We start from the raw sequence: 14,380 nt of genomic DNA, 5'->3' as shown, positions 1-14,380 counted from the left end.
GATCTGTTAATGCAAATGACAAATTTCAAGTGTGAGTGCGATTGCGTAAGATTTTCACCGATCAACACGAAAAATATCTCGTGCCTAACGAAAAATAATCACCTTAAATTAATTATTTATATACCAAATATTATCTGAGGCCCGCCTATCGTCAAACGAAAAACTGTATAATTAATTTGTTGGTAGATGGCAAACTGATGTACATATAATTCTTAAAAACATTAAAATAGACTTTGAAACTAGAGTTGGAATTCGTAAACGCACAGAACGTAAATATAAAAATAAAATATAGCGATGAAGGTAGTGTATTAATATTTTTGTACTTTTGTCCAAGCTATACTGGCGCTTTTTCTCTTTGTTTGCTAGGAAAACAGACCAGCAATTCATCAAAATGCGTACAGTCTAAATATTTATGTTTATGAAAAATTTTGCTTATGCTATTCTTCCGTTTTTTATTGTTGCAAGCGATGGGACTACTAATAGCTAAAGATGAAGTTTCTCTCATTATGAACGCATATTTAACGTTTATCTACACCCCGAAGACCAATCGAGCCGCAACAGAATTATAGGGTATGTCCATTAAGGCGTCTAAAGTTACCATGTCTGTCCAGGTTGAAATTGACTGTTTTGTGACGCAAGAGAACATTTTTGTTCGACATTCATCGCAAAGCGTCGGCCCATGCCAATGCACAGAGTGTAGTGGTATTCGGTGGAAGCGTCCACGACTGCTGTCGTTGGTCCACATGTCAATGCAATATTTCACATGGCGGCAGAAGGAGCAGGTAGATTACGTTAGGAAGGCATGCGCTATGCCCCCATCGCCAGAGTTCCAATCGCATAGTGACAGCTACTTGTCTTCAGTTTTGGAGTAGTAGCCTGAACGCTGCTATGAAAACCACGACAATATGTAAGGTGAAGATTCCAATTTTTCCGGGGCAGGACTCGTAATTCTACACTGAATGAAATGGAAAATACTATGCTATCAGCAGTTTTATCGGACGCTACCAAACTGAGCTTCCATGTCTATGGGATATGTTGAATAAATTTTCATCATTACGCGAGCTTATTATCAGTACGGAAAAAGTCTGTTCCACAGATGAAAAATGATGTGACTACATGATGATAACTGAATGTATGGCTTGTAACTGGAAATTCGTAGATAGTGATAGAAACACTACGTGTCGAGAGGACGTGAATGAGCAGCTTATCGCCAGCTTTTAGACTTAGAAATAAATAGAATCATTGGCATGAGCGACATGGGAGCGTCATACCAACAGATCGTGCAGACTGTAGGGTTTAGTGCAATGACTGCAGAACGGGTGATTACGAGACATGACAAGAACAACAATGTAGCAAGCAGAATAGACACAGATCCTTCCAGAAACGCTACACCACAGGAAGATCGTAGTATTTTTCGATGGACCCTGACGAACAATAGAAAAGCAGCTGCACTTTGGTCGGAGATTACAGGAAGCATTACCACGGTTCGTTGGGAACACATTATTGTAGTTCGGATTATTATCTCGAGTTGTCGTGTGTCGTTTGCCTCTGAAACCATACTACGTACAGTATACCAGCAAGATGCAGAACTTGGGTCAACTAGGACACCAAGTGACATCCTATGGCGTTCAGCGATGAGAATCGCTTTTTTAAATGCCCGTCGGATACAACGTCAGTGTGTCTGTATACGACCTTCGGGAGGTCATAGAATCAGCATTTCTCGAGACACATAAACCTTCAACTACCCAAGTCGTGTTGTGGGCAAATATTGAATGTTGTAAGTGCACTGATTTGGCAATTATTGAAAGGATGCTAAATGAGCAGCAGAATGGCAAACCATATTGTCATACCCTTCATGATCAAGGTACCAAACGTCTTATTTCATCGAGACAATGCAGTATCGCACACTGCAGACCCCACCACAAACGCCGTGGGGGATGTACGGGTCTTTGACTGTTCTGACCAGTCCCCATATAGAGCATGTCTGGGGTGCAATGGTAAGACGTATTCTTTCGCACCAGCCTCCAGCCAGCAATCTTCATGAACCGATACAACACGTGTTTGAGGCATGGTGCGAAATTCTTCAAGATGACATTCGGTAGCTGTTTAATTCCAGGCCACGACGGATGCCAGCGCATTTTCGTGTCTGGGGAACCACATCTAGTACAGATGTCAACATCAGTTTCGAATGGAATTAAAGTTCCATCATTTGATGAACATCTCTAGAAATTCTGATGTACGAGGGGCGTTCAATATCTAATGCAACATTTTTTCCTCGGCCAATTACCGTTGAAAAAATGCAGAATTTGCTGTTGGACATTGTGGAATATTCCCGCTTCAGCCTCTACAGTTTTTTTGAAATTCCGATAGGTGGTGGCCCTCTACGTAGCCTTCAAAATTGCGTCCGTAACAGAGGTACAGAGGTGAGTTCCAAGCAGAGGGCTGTCGTTGAGTTTCTTTTGGCGGAAAATCAGAGCATCGCAGATATTCATAAGCGCTTACAGAATGTCTACGGAATCCTTGAAGTCAACAAAAGCACTGTGAGTCGTTGGGTGAGACATCTGTCATCATCGCAACAAGGTCGTGCAAACCCGTTCGATATCCAGGCAGCCGGCCGGTAGCAGGCAGCGGTGATTTCTGCAATGTTAGAACGTGCGGACACTCTCATTCGTGGTGATCGACGGATCACAAACATAAAACTTGCTGAAACTTCCTGGCAGATTAAAACTGTGTGCCGAACTGAGACTCGAACTCGGGACCTTTGTTTTTTGCGGGCAAGTGCTCTGCCATCTGAGCTACCCAAGCACGACTCACGCCCCGTCCTCACAGTTTTACTTCTGCCAGTATCTTGTCTCCAACCTTCCAAACTTTACAGAAGCTCTGCTGCGAAACTTGCAGAACTAGCACTCCTGAAAGAAAGGATATTGCGGAGACACGGCTTAGCCACAGCCTAGGGGATGTTTCCAGAATGGATATAACTCGCTGCTCAACTGGACGTCTCTGTTGGTAATCTGACGCAATCGTCCACCAGCTGGGGTACTCAAAGCTGTGTGCCCGCTGGGTTCCTCGCCGCCTAACACAAGACTCTAAAGGGCAACGAATGACCATCTGTGTTGAATTGCTTGCGCCTTGCGAGGCAGATCGTGGTAATTTTAAGTCAAATATCGTCGCAGCTGATGAAATATGGGTTCATCTCTTCGAACCGTAAACAAAACGATCCATGGAGTACCATAACACCAGTTCTTTTCCGCAGAAAAAGCTCGCAGCCGCACCCTCAGCCAGCAAAGTCACGGCGACGGTCTTCGACGCTGAAGGGGTTATTCTGTTTGACGTCCTCAGTCATGGTGCAAACATCAAGTCTGAAGTATATTGTCCTACCCATAAAATTCAGCGTGTTCGTCGCCACAAAAATGCAAATGAATGTCCCCCTCCCCATGACAACGCAAGGCCTCACACAAGTCTGCGCACCTGAGAGGAGCTCACAAAACTTCATTGGACCGGTCTTCCTTATCCACCCTACAGCCCGGATCTCGCATCTTGTGATTTCCATCTATTTGTGCCAATGAAGGATGGATTCCGCGGGAAGCAGTACGTGTATGATGAGGAGGTTACTGATGCAGCAAGACGTTGACGCCAACGTCGACCACTAAATTGGTACCATGCCGGCATGTAGGTCCTCCCAGTAAGGCACATAAGGCCGTCACATTGAACAGAGATTATGTTGGAAATTATGGTTTTGTAGCCAAAAGGATGGGGAACAACATGATATATTGGAATCCTGAATAATACCAACCTGCTTTCAGAAAAAAAAAGTTTTGCATTACTTATTGAACGCGCCTCGCCCATCAAACTTGTGATTCGGGGTGAAACATTTTCCACCTCCTTCAGTGTATGTAGATTACGTTTTAAAACAAAGAGTAGTTATACGTATATCAGCGTTCATGGAAGCTCTGTGGAAAAAGGAAGGGAGATGTTTTTTCTGTTGTCACTGTATTTTGTTCTCAGGACTACCCTTGTAAAATTTAGAATAGATCACAGGTGTATTGCAGATATATTGGTTGACAGCATTCCTTTCTTTGTCCGCATAAAGATGTTAAATTAATATTGATACTTTATGTCAATGTTGCAGAACCCAGAATGCAACCCACTGGGTGACATGAGGGGGTGCAGTTCGCCGGAGCGCTGCGAGGAAGTCTTCGTAGAAGGCCCAATCGGAGAAAAGATAACGCGGGTCAACGCTTCCTGCCACAACATGCTGGACGTCGCCGAGAACCGATCCCGAGACGCGAAGATGGTAACTTAGCATCACAGCAGCCTGCAGCAGTTACGCTGCTGTTTTCATTTGTAATTTAGCATGTGAGGAGACTGTAGTTCTGAAAACATCCGTAGAGATCTTTCAGATCTTGGCTCAACTGATAATTTCCAGTTTTTATGAAATCCTTATGTGTGTTAGGCCACATCATTGCGAAACACCAAAGCAACACTAAAAAGTCAAAATCTCGATCTTAGTTGCAACGGTCTACTTCAGGGCAACTAACCATGCCACCTCGCATGATTTTAACACGTCTTTAATTCTTATTGTAATTTTCAAGCTAAGGGAATTGTCCGAAACATTCAGGATCTTAAAAAGGAAATTATTTTGTAGCGGAACGTGCTGGAAACATGATGGGGAGATACTGGTGGTGTATCCTATATATAGGTTGTACAGGGTACGGAAGAGTGTTGTACCGTCCTAGAGGAGAGAGTGCGTAGTATCACATGACCTTTTCTGCTCGGTTCTTCAGTCTAGTGACCGCGTTTATAATCGCACGAAGGAATGCGTATTAGAGGCCGCCAAAAGCAGTTTCCTTCATCTTCTACCGTTTTCACCGTTGCTAGAAATGAGGTTGTGTTTTGTACAGCATTTATAAATACACTCCTGGAAATTGAAATAAGAACACCGTGAATTCATTGTCCCAGGAAGGGGAAACTTTATTGATACATTCCTGGGGTCAGATACATCACATGATCACACTGACAGAACCACAGGCACATAGACACAGGCAACAGAGCATGCACAATGTCGGCACTAGTACAGTGTATATCCACCTTTCGCAGCAATGCAGGCTGCTATTCTCCCATGGAGACGATCGTAGAGATGCTGGATGTAGTCCTGTGGAACGGCTTGCCATGCCATTTCCACCTGGCGCCTCAGTTGGACCAGCGTTCGTGCTGGACGTGCAGACCGCGTGAGACGACGCTTCATCCAGTCCCAAACATGCTCAATGGGGGACAGATCCGGGGATCTTGCTGGCCAGGGTAGTTGACTTACACCTTCTAGAGCACGTTGGGTGGCACGGGGTACATGCGGACGTGCATTGTCCTGTTGGAACAGCAAGTTCCCTTGCCGGTCTAGGAATGGTAGAACGATGGGTTCGATGACGGTTTGGATGTACCATGCACTATTCAGTGTCCCCTCGACGATCACCAGTGGTGTACGGCCAGTGTAGGAGATCGCTCCCCACACCATGATGCCGGGTGTTGGCCCTGTGTGCCTCGGTCGTATGCAGTCCTGATTGTGGCGCTCACCTGCACGGCGCCAAACACGCATACGACCATCATTGGCACCAAGGCAGAAGCGACTCTCATCGCTGAAGCCGACACGTCTCCATTCGTCCCTCCATTCACGCCTGTCGCGACACCACTGGAGGCGGGCTGCACGATGTTGGGGCGTGAGCGGAAGACGGCCTAACGGTGTGCGGGACCGTAGCCCAGCTTCATGGAGACGGTTGCGAATGGTCCTCGCCGATACCCCAGGAGCAACAGTGTCCCTAATTTGCTGGGAAGTGGCGGTGCGGTCCCCTACGGCACTGCGTAGGATCCTACGGTCTTGGCGTGCATCCGTGCGTCGCTGCGGTCCGGTCCCAGGTCGACGGGCACGTGCACCTTCTGCCGACCACTGGCGACAACATCGATGTACTGTGGAGACCTCACGCCCCACGTGTTGAGCAATTCGGTGGTATGTCCACCCGGCCTCCCGCATGCCCACTATACGCCCTCGCTCAAAGTCCGTCAACTGCACATACGGTTCACGTCCACGCTGTCGCGGCATGCTACCAGTGTTAAAGACTGCGATGGAGCTCCGTATGCCACGGCAAACTGGCTGACACTGACGGCGGCGGTGCACAAATGCTGCGCAGCTAGCGCCATTCGACGGCCAACACCGCGGTTCCTGGTGTGTCCGCTGTGCCGTGCGTGTGATCATTGCTTGTACAGCCCTCTCGCAGTGTCCGGAGCAAGTATGGTGGGTCTGACACACCGGTGTCAATGTGTTCTTTTTTCCATTTCCAGGAGTGTATTTAGAATATATTGTTAATTCTTGAGTTAGAGAATTTTTTCTAGTAAATTTCCATATATTCTTAAAACTAGTCACACACGGCCCACTCACATTAATGTGACCACCACCTGTGCTCTACTTCAGTGTGCAATAACCACTCTCATACGGCAGGTGTCAGCACAAGGAGTGGGGGTGTATAAAGCTTGTCGAGGGGTCGCACAAAACAGTGCAGTCGTTATCTTAAAGTGGAAACGGAGCGACTTATCTGACGTCCAAAAGGGCTTGATCATTGGGTTTCGGGCCAAGACTCGAAGCGTTTACGAAACGGCTAAGTTTCTAAACTGTTCGTGTGCCGCAATTGTTAAAGTTGTTAAGCACAAAGTGGTGCTATTCAAAACCGGCACCAATGAAACTGTGGTACGGCCATAGGTGACAGGGGTGAACAACGGCTGCGGAGACGTGTACGGGCGGATGGACGTGCAACTCTTGAGTAACTGACTACCCACATGAACAAAAGGGCTATCAGCAGTGTCTTGTCAAACACTGTTCAGCGAACATTGCTGCACATGGGCCTCCACAGCAGGCGCCTAGTTCATGAACTCATGCTGACTGCTGTTCACAGGCGACGAGGGCTGGAATACACACGCTAGTACCGCAGCTGGACTTCCATTGTGTCGCGACAGGTGGCCTTTTCAGATGAATCACGTTCGATGCCCCATCGGACAGCTGGCCTTTGGCGTGTATGGCCACTCAACAATCGTCGGAAGAGGCCAGGACGGAGAATAGTGCGATGCGTTCTGGAGAATGCTTTCGTGGAATTCCATGGATGATCTCGTCATTCTAGAAAACACAAAGGACCAACAAAAGTATGCCTCTGTCGTTGGGAACCATGTACACTTCTGCATGCAATTTTTCCTCGGCACGATGGTATCTATCAGCAGGACAACGCAACGCGTCACACAACTCGTAGTGTTCATACCAGGTTCGAAGAGCAACAGGATGAGTTTACCGTACTCCCTTGGTCACCAAATTCCCCAGATTTGAACACAATCGAGAATACGTGGGAGCAGTTCCATCGGGCTGTTCGCGCCATGGATCTCCAACCGAGAAACATGGCGAGCTCGCCACGGCATTGAAATCAGCATGACTCCACATTCTTGTCGGTACTTTTTAACGCTTCACTGACTCTCTTCTCGCACGTCTCGTAGCAGTCCGCGCTGCGAAAGGTGGTTATTCGGGCTTTTGACAGGTGGTCACGTTAATGTGACTGGACAATGTATAGCGTGTGGACGGTTAAACCACAGTTCGGTGGTCGTGCACCATTTTGTGCTTTGAAATAAAAGAAAGGCTTTTACCGTGGACCATGTGACATTTACAATTTAACAGAGTTTCTTTAATGTCTTAACAATTTTACTCGTCTTGAAATTGGAATTCTGTGCTACTTTCCAATAGTTCTCACTTCAAAATTCATTTAACTTGTAACTGGTCTTGGTAATATCTCCGCTTGATTTGATTTCACTTGCTAATTAGTGGTGTATAGTGGAGTAATAATGTAACAGGCACACGAGTAAATACAGTAGTAACAGATTTTCTAGACTGCAACGCTTTTAAATTTCAATAAAATATTTGTTCCTAGGTACATCAACATGATGTAACTTGGAACATGTGTTCAGACTTTCCCCAGTAAAATTTGTAATGTCACAAAAACACTGCAGCACATAAATAATGAATGCCATCATTCAAAAATGAAGGGAGAGAAAATACAGAATGTAACGGTTATAAGTGTAGATATTTTTATATGTAGTACCTTAATATGTGCACCTAACAGTGTACTGTTTGTTATTTCCCTGCGTCGAGCCGTCTTCCCGCAAACACGTCACATATTTTACTGAATGGTTCAAATGGCTCTGAGTACTATGGGACTTAACTTCAGAGGTCATCACTCCCCTAGAACGTAGATCTACTTAAACCTAACTAACCTAAGGAGATCACACACATCCATGCCCGTGGCAGAATTCGAACCTGCGACCGTAGCGGTAGTGCGGTGTTCCAGACTGAAGTGCCTAGCACCGCTCGGCCACACCGGCCGGCTAAAACAATTGCAAATCAACTACATTAATTTTGCTAGAGCTATGCTAGCGTACCGAATTAAATGGAACCCGTCTGGTGCACACAATGGTCACAGATAAGCTAAATTTAATGATGGCGACTGGAGGGAAATTGTTATGCATCATAAGTCGACGGCAGTCACAAAAATTTAACACGCGTATAAAAATCCAACATCATTACGCCAGGGGAAGTATACAGTCCACACACTTATTCAACAAGGAAGCACAATGGAGAGTGGTTAACAGTATGGACATCAGTTATTGGGCAGGAATGATAGGAGTTGAGATTAAGGAAATAGTTTAGATGACGAACTTCATTCAGTGACGTAGGCATTATTCGCAGTAGACGGTTGTATGTTCCAAGGTGATAATTCCCTTAGTTACACGAATGAAATTATCCACGAATCAATTGATTTTACCTTGGCTACAGGCGAGCTACAAGAAATCTGAGCGTCTCATGGGGACCTATAATTCCTCATGTAAATTCTAGACCATGCTTCATCATGTTAGAAAAACTGTTAAAACGTGAAGCCAAAGGTCTATGGTAGCACAACGTGCAGAGCCAACTTATCAGTTGTGAAAACCAATTCTCGGTTAAATCTGCACTTTGATAAACGTCTCGCTGTGGCCAACCCCAGCTAAGAAATGTTACACGAATCTCACGGTTCGCAGCTCAACGATAAGCGGTTCCAATCAGGTGTATTATATACTGCATGCGAAAAGCTACTTCCTGACATCAGAGGTGAAGATATGTGATGTAAAACACGGGTTGGTACAAGCACGTATTCCCATTTTCGTACCTTGTACAGTGCTCCTGGGAAGAACTCTTTACTGTGCAGTCCAGTGAAATGGACGTAGCTCGTTTCTGAGCCGAAAAGTTGTTGCTGTTTATTAACTTTAATTGAATATTAAAAGTATTTGGTATTTTGGAGTTGCATGTTGCTTTTGACATGAATAGTAGCAACGGTAATATAAGGAGCAATCTAAAAGTTACCATTGAAGGGCGTTTCTGCAGCGTATGTGCAACGTAGCGTGACTCCAATGTGGGCATATGAGCACCGACATGTAGCCAATGATTAGTAAGGCATTCGTGTCTTTCCAACGTACATGCTTTATGTGCGTAAGTGCGAACTGTGGTGACGCTATTACTCAATGCGCCCAAACAAGATCAAATTGCTGTTATTCTTTTCTTGATTGACGAAGGACAAAGACCGGTACACGTCCATCGAAGAATGAAAACCGTGTATGGGGCAGCACGTCTGTCGAAAACAGTTGTGTACAACTTTGTACACAATGGTAAGGTGAGGTGGGCAACAGATTGGTGCAGCAACTGTGGTCGTAGGAAAGCTGGACAGGAGCAGAAGAAGACGTTAACACATCAAACAGATGATTTATTTGACTTGTGTTTCTCCAAGCGTATGGATCGCATTAAAAATGATGCAACAAGAAATTGAGTCCATCTATCGACGTCAACATGAATGAGGTCTTCTGCACTGTAGTACTAACTATGCTGACGTAGTGAAGTGGCTCTGAGCGCTGGTAGGGCTGAGTCACTGCCGTCGGTCATCCTTCATCGTGGCGGCAGAGCGCGCTCCTAACCCATTGCCACTAAAGTACGGCCAACTTGCCAATGGCAGCAATTTTGGGCCCACTGCGCCACTGGAGATACAGCTGCGCAGTGGGCCCAAAATGGCGGCCACTGGCAAGTTGGCCGTACTTTCCCTATACAGAACTTTAAGAGCCGCTAGAGGCGTGGCTCAATGGGTGTACCCCATTGGGACCAACAGATCCCGCACGACCGCTATCGGGGTGAACAGAAACTTGAAATTCCATTGTCAACTGTGATATGCCGGTAGGCTGGAATCGATACGCGATACCACAAAAGCACCGAAGTGGAATGGTGTACCATGTTCTGTGCTGGTAGCGGTTTGACAGAAGTTGTCGGTCGATCTGGCATGTCAACCTCATCCACGACTGTTTGCCTGAAGCATCTGATGCTTTTCAGTGCTGAAGGCAACATGTCTCTTGGGCGTACTGTTGCAGGTGACGAAAGCTGATGCAAGGGGTGCTGCTGCTTCATTATAGCGCACGCAAATGTCTTAAGGCAGATGTTACGCCAGTTCAAGTGGGAGACACTCGAGCATCCGTCGTACAGTCCTGATCTCTCGCCATGCGACAATGGCTCCTTCGGTCCCTTATAAAGGCCTTGAGGGTTCGGCGATTCCTGTCGGACGAGGATGTGGAACAGTTATGGACTTGTTCACGCAGCGGGACACAGCTTTTTAGCAACTGGGTATCTTCAACCTTGTGCATCGGTTGGTTGATTGCTCATGCCGATTTTGCCTGATTGGCATACTGATTTTGGACTTAACGACTTTCGAATGTAAACTTTTTGATCGCCCCTTGTGATGATAATACTAATACTAATACTAATAATAATAATAATAATAAAGAATAAGCCTCCGGTATGTTCTGCCAGTTGTAAAAGGCGACGAAAAGAACAAACCACTAATAGAGTTAACCCCCCTTTTAGTGTGATTAGTTGGTTCAGGACAGAACTAAAGAAGCCTCGGACAAGCGCTGTCATGGTCGGGGCCGACGCTTGAACCCGATGCCCATCCACAATGGTAACGACACTGCTAGCAACACGGAAAATGATTTAAATCCAAATACAGGTGTTTTACAGGATATGCTTCCTGCAACCACTCTAGAAGGAAAACAAACACAGAGGATGAGATGGTCAGATGAAGTTAACCGACACCTCATGTTCTGTTATTACCAAGCAACAAACTTAGGAACCAACACAACAGGATACAGATCACAAGTATACACAACATTTATTACCAGATACCCAGAATTAAAATTTTCAACAGTACAACGACTAGCTGATCAGATCCGTGTAATAATAAAAAAATAACAGGATACCCCAGTCAGAATTAGAAAACATCAAACAACAAGTATAACAAATACTGGAACAAAATGATGTGCAATCAGAAGAAGAAGAAAATACAGTAATGGACTCAAACATCCCAGAGCAAACAAACAAAGAACAACACGCATCAATTAAACAATCAGAGGAAAACGAAATCTTAAGACAGCCACCAGAACAAGCACAAATAGAGCACGAAGTGACACAAATGTTAGACATGGAAGAAAATTTTCAGCTGACATATATAGAAAACAAAGACACAAATACAGACATTAGACCATTCTTGCATAGACCCCCAAATAACCCACAAGTCGAAACAACAATAAAAACTATCAACACAATCATACACAACAAAATAAATGAAAATGCAACTATGGAAGAGTTACAACTACTGGTTTATATAGGATGCACACTAAATATACACACTAGGCAGAGATCAGAACCAACCAACACACAGAAGAAACCCACAAAACCAGCATGGCAACACAGGCTACAGATCAGAATAGAAAAACTGAGAAATGACATCGGACAGCTAACACAATTTATAAGAAATGAAAAATCAGACAAAAAACTAAAAAGGTTAGATAAAATCTCACAACAAGAAGCGATAGAGCAATTAGATGAAAAGAAGCAGAAATTAAAAGCATTGGCCAAACGACTTATAAGATACAAAAAAAGTAAAATAGAAGGAAACAAAACCAAACATTCAACACAAGCCAAAAGAAATTTTATTAGACAATAGATAACACTCACATTAAAATAGACAATCCACCAAACATAACAGACATGGAACACTTCTGGAGCAACATATGGTCAAACCCGGTACAAGATAACAGACATGCACGGTGGATACAAACAGAGACAGACACATACAAGATGATACCACAAATGCCTGAAGTGATAATTTTTGTAACATGAAGTCACCAGAGCAATTAATTCTATGTACAATTGGAAAGCCCCTGGAAAAGATAAAATAGCAAATTTCTGGCTAAAGAAGTTCACCTCAACACATTCACATGTAACTAAATTATTTAACAGTTACATTGTAGACCATACACAGTCCCTGATACACTTACACAAGGAATAACTTATCTGAAACCTAAAGATCAAGCAGACACATCAAACCCAGCAAAATATCGCCCCATAACATGCCTACCAACAATATACAAAATATTAACTTCAGTCATTACACAGAAATTATGGATACATACAACACAGAACAAAATTATAAATGAAGAGCAACAAGGCTGCTGCAAAGGAGCACGAGGATGTAAAGAGCAACTGATAATAGCTGCAGAGGTGACACATCATGCTAAAACTAAACAAAGGTCGCTACACTACGCATACGTTATTACCAAAAAGCTTTTGCTAGTGTACCCCACTCAAAGTTACTACAGATATTGGAAATATACAAAGTAGATCCTAAATTGATACAGTTCCTAAACATAGTAATGAAAAATTGGAAAACCACACTTAAAATCCAAACAAATTCAAATAACATTACATCACAGCCAATACAGATTAAGGGTGGAATATACCAAGGAGACTCATTAAGTCCTTTCTGGTTCTGCCTTGCTCTGAACCCACTATCCAACATGCTAAATAATACAAATTATGGATATAATATTACTGGAACATACCAACACAAAATCACACATTTGCTACACATGGATGATCTAAAACTACTGGCAGGAACAAATCAACAACTCAACCAATTACTAAAGATAACAGAAGTATTCAGCAATGACATAAATATGGCTTTCGGAACAGACAAATGTAAGAAAAATAGCATAGTCAGGGGAAAACACACTAAACAAGAAGATTACATATTGGATAACCACAGCGACTGCATAAGAGCGATGGAAAAAACAGATACCTATAAATATCTAGGATACAGGCAAAAAAATAGGAATAGATAATACAAATATTAAAGAAGAACTAAAAGAAAAATATAGACAAAGACTAACAAAAATACTGAAAACAGAATTGACAGCAAGAAACAAGACAAAAGCTATAAATACGTATGCTATACCAATATTGACCTATTCATTTGGAGTAGTGGAATGGATTGACACAGAACTAGATGCACTCAATACACTTACACGATCACAGTGCCACAAATATAGAATACATCACATACATTCAGCAACAGAAAGGTTCACATTAAGCAGAAAGGAAGGAGGAAGGGGATTTATCGACATAAAAAACCTACATTATGGACAGGTAGAAAATTTAAGAAAATTCTTTATAGATCGAGCAGAAACTAGCAAAATACACAAAGCAATCACTCATATAAATACATCGGCTACATCATTGCAATTTCATAACCACTTCTACAACCCTTTAGATCACATAACATCAACAGATACAAAGAAAGTAAATTGGAAAAGGAAACACTACATGGCAAGCACCCGTATCATCTAACACAGCCACACATCGACCAAGACGCATCCAACACATGGCTAAGAAGAGGCAATATATACAGTGAGACGGAAGGATTCATGATTGCAATACAGGATCAAACAATAAACACCAGATATTACAGCAAGCATTTTATTAAAGATCCCAATACCACAACAGATAAATGCAGACTTTGCAAACAACAAATAGAAACAGTAGATCACATCACAAGCGGATGTACAATACTAGCAAATACAGAATACACCAGAAGACATGACAATGTACCAAAACTAATACATCAACAACTTGCCATACAACATAAACTAATAAAACAACACGTTCCCACATACAAGTATGCACCACAAAATGTACTGGAGAATGATAAATACAAATTATACAGGAACAGAGCCATTAAAACAGATAAACCAACACCACATAACAAACCTGACATCATACTCACCAATAAAAAGAAGAAATTAACACAACTAATCGAAATAACCATACCCAATACAACAAATATACAGAAGGAAACAGGAGAAAAAATTGAAAAATACATCCAACTGGCTGAGGAAGTCAAGGACATGTGGCATCAGGATAAAGTTGACATTATACCAATTATGCTATCAA

The 14,380-nt window shown here is 43.4% G+C and overlaps 1 protein-coding gene across 1 annotated transcript in view; it reads left to right on the top strand.

Moving 5' to 3' along the window:
• Positions 1 to 14,380, top strand: part of LOC124556830 — a 43,167-nt gene that overhangs the window by 12,537 nt on the left and 16,250 nt on the right. Inside the window, exon 2 of the mRNA XM_047130845.1 lies at positions 4,130 to 4,294. Coding sequence (XP_046986801.1) covers positions 4,130 to 4,294 — 165 coding nt within the window. The remainder of the gene's footprint in view (positions 1 to 4,129; positions 4,295 to 14,380) is intronic.

This window comes from Schistocerca americana, chromosome X, assembly GCF_021461395.2.
Source record: "Schistocerca americana isolate TAMUIC-IGC-003095 chromosome X, iqSchAmer2.1, whole genome shotgun sequence".
NCBI classification, from domain to species: domain Eukaryota; kingdom Metazoa; phylum Arthropoda; class Insecta; order Orthoptera; family Acrididae; genus Schistocerca; species Schistocerca americana.
The sequence above is the reverse complement of the archived record's forward strand: the minus strand, read 5'-3'. Positions and strand labels throughout refer to the sequence as shown.